Raw genomic sequence first — 12,459 nt, forward strand, 5'->3', positions numbered from 1 at the left:
GATCCGACACACAAGAAAAGATGCTAATTTTGAAGCAATGAAGGGGGAGTAGTGAAATCATTTAGGGAGGCCCCTGCAACTATAACTAGAATTTTTTGATCAAAATAAGAAAAAAATTGAATAAATATCTCCTAATACCTTGTAAATAAATCTCCAATGGCTCAGATAAAAGTGGATTCCAAAAGTAAACACTGAGAAATGTAATATGTTCTGAATTACATAGGATACAGAATCCTCTTCCCTAATTCAGGAGCCTCTAAGAGTAACAATTTTCTAATAAAAGAAAATGAACAAAGCTTTAAAAACTATCAACAAATATATTTATTGTGGTGGCTTTCCCCCCATTAGATACACTTTGTTAGGAAGTAGTATCCCTTTTAGTTCCAGGTGGACCATTAAGCAGGTAATAAGATTGCTCCCCACCCCCACCCCCCCTCCGTTGAGAGAGAAAGAAAACACATGACTTTGCAAACATGTTATATTTTCCTTGCTCTAGTTTTCATTTTCTATGAAATCAGAATTTTCTTCTAATAAGTATGATTTGTTTTTGGAAGTAACTTACAGGTACATGTTTACAGACTTACACAACCCAAGGGGTAGCAAAGGCTGAACCACACAGTGCTGATATAGACTGGAGACCTGTTCCAGGTAATCACGACCCTTCACAGTTTTGGAAAGCACAAAAGTCACCTCCAACTCTATGGTTTCTTCCACATTTTGCCAATCCCATACAGTATATTTAATTCTGTAAATATGTGCACTCTCATGCTTCTTGCAGAAGGACAAATGAGGGCAAGAGAACCAAGCTTAAAACAGTTGTTTCTGTGGTGATAATTCCTATGATTCCAAATGCCAGGCCCTAATATCTGAGCAGTCTCTAGATTTCCTGCACAAAACAACACTGTCCTTTGAAAGATGTTTCTCTCCTCTGATCTCCTGTTTCTTTTGAAGGGATACCACATCTTTGAATTTGCAGAACTATTGTTTGCTTCTTTAAACAAATAGCTCGAAAAAATACTTTTATAGGAAAAAGATGTTGCTTCTCCAGATGTCATCATTATGTTGTTACATCTTATAGCCTATTGATGATTATGTACAAAATTTCTTGTCTCTTAAAAATGCACAGAAGCACGTAAGATAACCATTCACAAACATCCCTTCTTTGAACTTTCAGCTCTTTGTTGTTAACTATGCTTGTATGAAGAATATAGCAACTATCTGGAATGTTGTTTAGACTGAGCAGTAACTGACACGTTGTCCATTTGTGGTCCTAATGGCTAGAGCACCTGTCCTGGGCATCTGGTGGAGATAGCAGCATCACGAGTTTACAACAATCTCATGGGACTCTCTAGTGTACAGTGCTGACTGATACCGATTTCTGTTGTTTATCTTGGACCTTTCGCTTCTTCTGCTGCTGTTTGTCTTTGTTTTCTCGTTGCTCTGGAGTTTCTCTGCTGGGCTCCAGACCTTTGTTATCAGGTATTGCATCCTTACTTTCTTCTTTATTAAGTTTTTTTCTTTTTCTCTCCCTTCCTTTTTTTCCTGAAATGAAAGGATACACCTTTTTAAAAACATTCAATCATGTTCTATTTGGTTATTCTAAGTTTTTAAAAGCTAGTTGAATTTCTCTTAGGTTGCATACCATGCCCACAGATACCAAATATCTACTATTTAAATCATTCATTCAACTAATCTTTATGAAGCCTGTGCTATATTTCAAGCAATGTAAACATGAAACACATACCACATATAATGAAGCAATTAATATATGATAGTTCTGAATTCCAGAGGGTTCTATTGCTATAAGTTTGATATGAATATTATTTTACATGATAACTATTTATGGATATTTAATAGAAATTTTTGAATAGATTTCTTGCCATCTAAGAAATTTATTAATGTCTATACATTATCTGTCTCCTACATAAGGCACTATTTTGTTTTCAAAATTGTCCAAGTAGCAGTTACATACTTGCAATATGCTGATCTATCTGCATGCCATCTACTAGAAGAGAATTAATTTGCATAACAAATATGCAAATAAAGGTTCATGAGGAATACCAGGATAACTATATTTTAATGCAAGTATTTATATGTTGAAATTAATTTCCATCACAAATACTCTACATGCAGGGGTAGCTGTGTCTATAACTTATCGATAACCCTATGGTATTAGCTACCAGGGCAGGGACTTTGTGTCTCTATCAACCAAATGAGTAGATATTTATTGGAATATACTGGATTCCATGGAGGACCTTGACCTTGAACTGTGTTTGAAGCACAGATTTATTCAGATTCACACTCTGAGGTATTTTAAAAAGTGGAATCAACACGACTTTAAAGGTTTTGATGCAGGAAAGCATATTGCAAGAAAGACTGGAGCCAGGGTGAAGAAATGGATTTTATTCTATTGGCTTTGGGGAACTGTTAACAGTTTTAGGAGAGAGTAATTTGATCAAAATGTATGAGTCTGGCACCAAATTAGATGAATCGTTTTTTTAAATTTCAAATTAGTGAATTAAGATATTTTATTATCATGTTAACATTTTACATATACAACCTACAGTGTAAAATAATTTCAAGGGCATGGTTTTAGTAACCTCCATTCATACACATATCCCAGTGAAAAATTACTGATTTAAATCAATACAGTAAATGAAAACTAGGAACAAACTACTCCTTGGTGTGGGAAAAATTCTGATTGGGTGTATCCCTACACACTGAGCCATGTAAAATCTGAAATTAGTTTCGGTCTACAAAAAGTCACTTTGGACAAAAGTATTTTGGATAAATTATTTGCATGACAGAACCAAAATATTTTCACGTCCTGAAATAGGCTGCAAATATTGAATTCAGTGGTTTGGCTTTCCTTTTCTTGAGCTCTGGTTATGGAATTCTAGGAACCAATATTAATACTGCATTCGTAAACTCGGCCAACACAGTCTCCTCGGATTTTATGCCACAGCTAGCTTTGCCTGAGACTATATTTACAAAACCTTCCAGTTACTTTATGAAAACTTGCCTTGTTGGGCTCAACATAACACACCTCCAAATTTTGGACTCTAAAAGGACAGTTAACAAAAATGAGAACTCAGACCACATAAAATAAATATCAGTCAAATTATTTCGGATATGTAGAGATGAGCAAAATATATTAGAGTTGACTGTATGTCTAGGGTTGACTAGTTGTATATTGATTCACCAATTCCATTATTCTTTACACTTAGAATATTGCTGGATTGATAAGATTTCTACAGAAGAAATTCAGGGTGTTTTTTTTTTTTTTTATGCTGGCTTTACACATTTGAAGGGCTGACATAAACTTAGTAACTAAATACAGAAAACTGAAGAGTTAATTTACTTTCTTGAATATGTACCATAATTTAGTTTTCACAAATCTGCATGAACTGGAGGAGAGCAATGCTGGTTTTTATGGTATATGCTTGATTTTCTGAAGGACATGGCTGCAAAGGTTAGATTACATAATATTTCCATTCTGAAGAGCATTTTGGAGGTGTTCAAGTTCAACTCTAAAAATATTGTCGGTGAAAATCATTCCAAAGTTCCATAAAAACTACTGACCCCAAACAAAATGTTATTTTTATGGAAATCATCCAAAAGTTCAGTGTTTAACATTGTTCTCTTGATGATGGTCCAACATCTCACAGCTGTGATCCCAACCATAAAGTTTTGGACATGTAAAAAATATATTGTTTCTTTCTTGGTCAGAGATTGATTTATATGTTTTCTAGCTACATGTGACAACTTACTCAACTTACAGTGCATTTCTGCTTATTAGCAAACTGATATGATTATTTCTTAATATGGGCAGAAACATTCTTGGAAGTAGCTTGAAACCAAGTATCATAGTTTTATTATCCAAGGAATAACTATTTAGTCTGGGCGGTGAGTGAAAGGGGAGGTTCTACTAAAGTAACAGGAAACTAGCACATTGTACATTGTTGTTGCCCAACAGAGGGCTATTGCACAATAGAAAAATGGGATTATTACTTTTTACAGGCCATGTGTTAGTGGTTGGAAATGCTAACTACCCTTTTGCGTAAGTAATATATTTTCCTCTTGTCCAAGAAATAGAAATGCAGAAGAGTGGCTCTAGTCCATTAAAAAATCACAGGCAATTTGGGAAATTTGGTAAGGTTTTCATTAAAGAGGATTTCTTTTTCTATTCTGGTGACTTTTCACTGATGTGGTCAATAGTTATTTTTATAGTTTTTTGGGTAATTATGCAAACTAAGCATTCCAGTTATCACAATCTTACATATATATGTTTGTGTTTTGTCATTCATTGATTATGTGTGTGCACGCACACACGCACACCAGAATTGTGTTGTAGAGTGTTCCAGTGATTAAAAGAATGTTCATCTTCCCTCGATGTTCCACCCTCATGGGCGGACTTTGCATAGAAACCATCAAAAAGAAATTGCTATTAGCAATCAAGTACAATCTGAGCCTTTGCATAGAAATGTAATGTTTAAGAACACTGTCTTACATATGTAGAGAACAAATGTATGGGCACCAAGGGGGGAAAGAGGGGGGCAGAGGTGGTGGTGGTGGGATGAACTGGGAGATTGGGATTGGCATATATACACTAATATGTATAAAATAGGTAACTAATAAGAACCTGCTGTATAAGAAAGATAATAACAGATGTGAAAGTGTTTGTAATAGTTCTCTATTACTATTAACCACACTGCCACAAACCTAGAGGCTTAAAACAACCCAAATTTATTATCTCAAATTCTCCAGGGTGAACCTGCTGTATAAGAAAAAATAAAATAAAATTTTTAAAAAATGGGCTTCCCTGGTGGCGCAGTGGTTGAGAGTCCGCCTGCCGATGCAGGGGACACGGGTTCGTGCCCCGGTCCGGGAGGATCCCACATGCCGCAGAGCGGCTAGGCCCGTGAGCCATGGCCGCTGAGCCTGTGCGTCCGGAGCCCTGCAACGGGAGCTCTGCAACGGGAGAGGCCACAACAGTGAGAGGCCCGCGTACCGGGAAAAAAAACAAGAACACCGTCTTTAGAGTCAAAAAAACATGGTGTTCAAATTCTAGGTCTGCCACCAGCTATTTGTGTGACTTTTGGCAAGTTGTTGATATCTCTCGGGATTAATTGTCTGATATTTAAAATGTGGATAATCATTACTACTCGCTAAACTTTTTAAGGATTGCGTGAGATGCTTGTAAAGCACTTAGCATAGTGCATGGGAGAAATGAAAGCGAATGTTAATAACTCATTACACAAACACAAATTAAACCTCTATCCCATGCCAAAGAGTGGGCTAAAACCTGGGGATACAAGTGAGATATAGAGACAGACACATATAGTCACACACTAATGCACAAATAGAAGCATGCACAAGATCTACGGGTTGCAGAGCAAGAAAAGCATTGAACTCTGCCAATGGAGATCGAAAACGACTCCCCAGATGGGGTGATGTTTGAGCTGAGCTTTAAGGAATTAGTGAGAGTTTGCCAGCCTGAAGAGGGAAAAAGGGCACGGTAGGCAGAGAACAATATGTCAATGGCATGAAGGCATGCAAGGACATGGTGAATCTGGGGAACTGAAGTAGACTTCCTTGGTTTGATCAGAGTTTATATACAGTATATTACCCAGAGAAGCTGGAACAATAGACAAGACTTAATTGCCATTTTGGAAGTTTGTCCTGAGGACCAGTGGTACTGAAAACTGGAGAAGGGCAAGTATCAGAATCTGAGAGCAAAGCAGAGTTTGGGTGTTTCTGTGACTAGTTTAACATGTGACCTTATTTTCTATTTCAGAAACACTTCTATAAGTAATAAGAACCCATAAAGTGAGTATTGGTGATGACTGGTATTTATTTTTGAGGCTTAACTTTCAAAAGAGTAGCTAAAGTCTATGTGAAGACCATACAGCCGTGTAGTAGTTAAGATTTTGTTGCAAGTCAGTGTCACATAATTGAGTAGGTGATTGACATTTTTGAGACTCTGAAGTTATTTTCTATTAATACGATAGTATATAGCCATTTATGTAAACACCTCCTAGGGCCTTCTGCAGACCAGGTTCCCAAGCGCAGATGACTCTGAAAAATAGATTCCTAGCGCCACTCCTGGAGATTATGAATCAGCAGTTTTCATGATGGGCCCAGGAACCTACAGTTAAAAACATGTTCACCCCCAGTTTATTCTTATGTGCCGCTTCATTTAAGAACCATAGCTGTAGATCAACAGAAGATCCAATTTCCTTAAACATATACTCTCAAAAAGTTTATTTCATATCACATGGCTTATCATTTCTTGTCTTATATTTTCCCCCATGGATATCAAATATGTTTTTTGACTTACTGTAGCTACTAATTTTTAAGTCAAGTTTTCTGATTAGGTACATTTGGAATAGACATCTAGATACAAACCAAAAATTAGTTGCAGATAGTCTTTTAAAAATATATCAAGGAAATATGAACTGAAAAGAATAAACATATTAAAAAGAACAAAGAGAGAAGGAAATGATCCTGAATTATATTTCCTAAATTACATATAACATATTTTAAGTTCCAAATAAAAATAAAAACCACAGAAAATGCTCAATCACCCTTTTAAATATAATGCGGTTATAAATAAAAGAGTTGTTCTCCTTAGAATCACAGATATAATTTATTTATTGAGAATTATTCAAATTACGAATATCAGTTCACAGTTTTCCAGATGTTTAGAAATATGTGTCCAAGTCTTTATAAAAGCTGCTTCTTGGTGAATTTCTTGCAAGATACCACTAAGGGGAGCTATTGAGCTTAAGTAGCTCCACTTCCAAGACTTTCAAAAAGCTGAGAATGTATCCTACACTCTAAACTGAGGACTAAATATCACTGAATCTATGATTCAAACCAATTAAATAAATATCCCATCAAAAGTACAAAATTTATTGCTAGGTATTTTCTCTTTATTGGGTGTAGAAGGAAATTCAACTGGAAAGCCAAGGCTTTTATACCTTCAAAAGAACACAAGTGGTGTAAAAATGGGGTTAATCTGATGATTTTTGGATCTAGAGTTGGACCTGAAACTTATGTATAGAGGATGAAAATTCCAACTTTTTTTCCTTTTTGTTAAGACATCACTGAAGAAATTTCACAAAGGAGGGGAAATTACTACAGTATAACTTCTTCAGCAAATATGATTTATCGTGTAAATACATATTTAAGGGTCTTTGAACTGTGGGCACAGGACAGGACAGCTTGACCCAGTGGTGAAGAACAGAGCTGAAAGTCAGCAAGGCCAAATTCCTTCTCAGCTGTATTATTACCAAATAGAACTGACTTGAGAAATGCATTAAAACCTTTTGTTTTGTTTTTGTTTTAATAAAATAGAAACACTTATTTCTTTGCTATTTTTTTAACTCAGGAATTTATTTCAAATACAGTGAAAATATGAAAGAATGATAGGTTTAAAAATAAATAGGCAATTTCTCCAAATGGAAATTTAAGCTACCTGATTCATCTACTCTGTACAGTTGATGCTTAAACAACACAGGTTTGAACTGCGAAGATCCACTTATACATGGATATTTTTCAACAGTAATATTACAGTACTATAGCTTCTGGTGGGTTAAATCCCCAGATGCAGAGGAACCATGGATATGGAGGGCGACAATAAATTATACTTGGATTAACCCTCTGAAGTTGTTTAAGGGTCAACCATAGTTCAATACACGAATTAGTTCAATTGTATTTCCATTTAACTTCCAAGATGCTTCTGAGTAACTATTCGCAGAAAAATAATTCGATGTATCATTACATGCTCTACTAAGTGCTGTAATTTGGGGAGTTACCTCGAGCCCATTTTTGCAAAGATATTAAGATTGAAATAACATTTTGCCACCAACTGAAAACGGTTAATGTAAGAGATGTTAATCTATTTGTGTCATTCTTTTGGGGATTCTTAAACAAGTCTGTCCTGACTGAAAGGCACTGAGTGTAAATTTTTGGACGTGAAAGAAGATAAACCCAAACTTCTTGCCATGGTGCCCAGGGTGCTCGTCCTGTGACCTGGCCCCTGCTTATGTAGTCAGCAACCTTGATGACCTCATCCTTCTCTTCCTAGTCACCTCTGCACTTCACCTGCCACAGCTCACAGTGTTTACAGATCCCGTATGTTTGATTCATTTCCCTAGAATGCATTCTCTAGTATCCCTTGCTCTAACTCAGACTTAAGTACTCACGTTTCACCCCTTCAGGGAAATCTTCCTCACTCTTCTAACTTTTTCTTAGGCTGGATTATTTAGGTTTCTCCTCTCTTTGCTCCTTAAACTGCCAATTAGTAATCCTGTTGCAATAATCAAGGAGAAGATGACTCAAGCTGTCTGTTTTTTAAAATAGTAAGAGCAATGACAGATAACTAAAACTTAATGAACACTTCCATGTGCCAGGCATACTTCTAAGAGCGAGCGCTGTGTCTATAAGCTCTATTATAACCTCCATGGGAAGATGAGGAAAACGAGGGCTCTTAACCACCGTGTTCCTCTGCCTCCACAATTGTGTCTCAATAGAGCACAATGTGACACGACATCCTTGTATTCTTGTTTTATTTCACAATTAAACTGCTGAATACAAAAAAACAAAAAAAGAAAAGACAGTGTGTGGGTGTGGACTAACATAGGAAGACATAGAGGTTTTGTAAAAATTAGAACATACTTACTTGACCTCTTGAAACTTCAGTTTCCTGAGCTGCCAGTTGATCCTCAGAACCTAAGAGCACTTTGCAGTAGATGTTTTGTGTCTTCACCATCCAGTTACCTCATGCTCTACCCTCTTCTGTTTTATTGCTACAAGTCTGTTTAGTTTTCATTATTTCCACTCGTCTCCCAATCATGTAGAGGTAGGATATTGTATACATATATATATCTTATCATTCATATCTAACTTACAAACTTTATTTGACTTTTAAAACTACCCCTATTACATTTTTGAAATTCTAATAAAATTATCAGATATTTTTGTATTTTGTTACATTTAGTATCAGAAAAAGAGAAAGAAAAACTGTATGAATTTAAATTTCACAATCCCACTGAGGCTTGAAGGCAGTCCCATTATAAATAATTTCATTTTATGGCAGATATCATAAACACCAATAATAACAACTTTTCAGAATCTATAGTTCCATAATATGCTTCAGCAAAATGAACTTGCTTTTGCCAAATCAAATACTTTCCTTATGAATTGATTGTTGTCAATAGGCCTTTACAGATTTTTTCCCCTGTGTTGCTTAAATAGTTTCATTACTCACTGAAGGTTCAGGATCTGAAATTTTGAATTCTGGCTCCACGTCCTAACAGAACTTTCCATGCGCCTTTCCCCCAAACGTAACTCCAGTCCATCTTCATGCTTCTGCTGCCCAGAATGCTACTCTGGACTTCTTGCACTCAAAAGGGACATTACCTAGAGTGCCAAGGGAACTGTGAAAGATACTGGATACTGCATACTATGATGCCTTCTTGTTGTAAGTCGTCAGTATTAAAAGAACAGTTAAAAGTGCAAGGAGAAAAAAGAAACCCAAAATGTTTTACTATTTGCAATATTTACAATTTACTCATAATAAAAGTAAAGGGTATCCTGTATTTTATTTTATAATATTTAAAAAATATAACAGTGCATTATGATCTACATTACATAACTATTTTAAGCTTAGTATTCTTTTATGTGGGCTAATTTCTTTTGAATCAACTACCTTTTATTTGAATGTTCATTTGAAATTAGTAAGTTCAGTGTTTGTTTGTGTTTTTTTTCAGTACAAAATTTCTTAACTTCACTTTGAAATTCTACCCAGCATATTAGGTTAGATTACAAAATTCTTGGAAACTAAATCACATACAATTTACATGTTGAAAATTTCCTGATCTAAGCATGTTTGCATAGTGTGTTTTGAACTAGATCTTGGGTCTTATACAATTTCACCTATTGGATAAGCAAGTAAACTTATTCTGACTTTCATTTGCTGTCTAAGAATGTGTTGGTAAATTTCACCAATTAAATCAGTCAAATTTTGTTCATTACTTTTGCCATGAAATTCATGACTAGCTTGTGAAATGACTATTACTGCTCTCTTTACAAAAAATGACTCTGCATATGATATTTTGATTGTTTCACATACTGTTTATGAATTTATGAGGATATGTGTATATTGCTTATCTTCAGAAATTTAGACAGTGATATGGCTGGCACCGCTATTTCAAAAACCGTTGAAACCTGCCTAGTAGCATTGTCGAGTGTCCTCCCAAAATTTTCAGTAGAGACCAGTCTTCTCGAAGTATTAATGAGTATTTTGGAAATTAATTGATGTGTTTATCTTTGTTTTAACACTCATTCTCTACCTTGTCTCCCTCCTCACAGCCCACCCTCAACTCATGTTGACTGCTGCTATAGGCTACCATCTTATATATCAAGGTAGAGAATATGTATGAGTCTATGGAATGTTTATGTCAAATTTTTTTTCATATCATCCTTTAAAAAATCTATTGCAGCAATTTAAATATTAAAAAAACCACCCAGGTTTTTCTAGGAATAGCCTCTTTGAAAATTCCTATCATATGCATATTGCCAGACTTAAAGTATGTAAGATAGTTTATTATGGATAGGATTTCCTACAAAATTATTTTAAAAGCAGAATATACAATTGTCAGACCATCTTTTGAGTGATTTCTTTAAGAAGTATGGACAATGATTTCTTTAATACTTCACTATAATGAATGTTTAAAAAACATTTCATATTTTTGTGATAAATTATTTTTCCTAATTTTGTGTTAATTAAAATTTTTTTTTCTCTGGGCCAAACTGCACGGCATGTGGGATCTTAGTTCCCCGACCAGGGATCGAACCTGGGCTCCCTGCAGTGGAAGTGCAGAGTCTTAACCATTGGACCACCAGGGAAGTCCTCAATTTAAATTTTAAATGTAACAACTGTTATTTAATATATCACTAGTCAACAATAAGTTGAAAGTACTGCCTGAAGTGTAGACTGCTTTGAAAATCTGAGTCTTAAAAATGTTTTTCTTGGTGAACTTTTCTTGGTGAATTTTCATTCTCTTGCTCTAAATCTGTCTGAGTTGACAATCATCCTACCCCAGCCCCACTAACACATGCTAAAGTAACACAATAAAGAACGCTTAAATTTGTTGACTTACCCAATTCATTTACCTTAGAGAACCAAAAACCTCAGTTATATCAATATTTGATTCTGAAAATTAACAATTGATATTTTAAAACTGTTTTTCATCCTCACATATTCCTCTCATGAGAGAACACAATGACAGTGCGTTTTCATGTAGAGCTTAGTCAGAATAACACTGGTATTTGAATTTTCCCATTTTTCTTCAGTTAGGTGTGTAGGTTCACAGTTCAGTCTTTCATACTTGAAATACAGGTTCTGGAATCTGTTTATGGTAAATATCCACCAAATGCCTTTTTTTTTTTTTTTTTTTTTTTTTTAAAGAGAATCACTAAGCCAAGAGCACTGTCTTCATCTTTCATGAATTATAGCTTTCCAATTAACAGGAAAGTTCTTCATTTCAAAAGTCTGAACAGAATGCTACTTGAAAATTCATTCCAGCTGGTTAAATTGAAGAACTGAAAGAATTCCAAAGAAAGAATATTCTCTTGGCATTTATCATTTGACTTTCATTTGGATAAATTTCCATTTGCTCCAAGAACTTGTCTCAGAATTTTGTTCTTCTGAGACAAAAAAAGAAGTGTTGATAGGCATGTTTGACTGTGCTGTACTTCCTCCCTTACCCAAATTGTGTACTCGGTTGTATTGACAGGAGGAGATGGCCTCATACTTGCTGACATATTGGCAGTGATTGATTATACAAGAAATATTGATATTATTCTAGTCACTTTTATCATTTTATGCACTAGTTGACTGTGCTGTCTAATTATCATTCTACCACATCCCACTCTTTCTTTCCTTTGAAGCTTTTTACTGCTTGATGGAGGAAAAATGTAACTCTAACCTGGAATTACATCACAGGGGGAAAAACAACTACCAAGTGTTTTATCTAGTGTGTGCTACTCCATATTTTTAGTAAAGATGTCACACTCTTTTATAGTTATAATTTAGTATTTTCAGCAATTTATTGATTACTTATGTAAAGCTAATTTTTTATGCAACTTCAGTATATTCTCAAATGTTTTCACTATTAATACTAGTTTCAGTAATACTAGTTTTAGTATTTTCTTTCTTTTTTTGTTACAGATTCTATCTCAAACTATTGACTTCTTAACTAGCTTAGAAAACATAGCGTACCCCATGTAGCCTCTACTATATTAAAATTTGCAAGAAATAAATTTTCTTCATTAATGTAAATAAGATAATAAGGGGTGTATTTCACCTGTAGCAGATAACACAAGCTGTTTTAAGTACTTTTTCTCTCACTCTGTTCGTGTGAATATCTGTTCTTAATTAGAAATACTTTT

At 34.9% G+C, this 12,459-nt stretch overlaps 1 protein-coding gene and 1 non-coding gene across 2 annotated transcripts in view; both read right to left on the reverse strand.

Annotated features, from left to right (window-relative positions):
* Window positions 1-303: 303 nt before the first annotated feature.
* The window catches only part of RSPO3 (R-spondin 3), a 77,759-nt gene continuing 65,603 nt past the window's right edge, over window positions 304-12,459 (reverse strand). Inside the window, exon 5 of the mRNA XM_007130717.4 lies at window positions 304-1,542. Coding sequence (XP_007130779.1) covers window positions 1,349-1,542 — 194 coding nt within the window. The 3' untranslated portion in view covers window positions 304-1,348. The remainder of the gene's footprint in view (window positions 1,543-12,459) is intronic.
* Window positions 10,842-10,914, reverse strand: TRNAG-UCC (transfer RNA glycine (anticodon UCC)). Its single transcript has one exon. It is a non-coding gene; the product is annotated as a tRNA-Gly (tRNA).

Source organism: Physeter macrocephalus, chromosome 10, assembly GCF_002837175.3.
Source record: "Physeter macrocephalus isolate SW-GA chromosome 10, ASM283717v5, whole genome shotgun sequence".
NCBI classification, from domain to species: Eukaryota; Metazoa; Chordata; class Mammalia; order Artiodactyla; family Physeteridae; genus Physeter; species Physeter macrocephalus.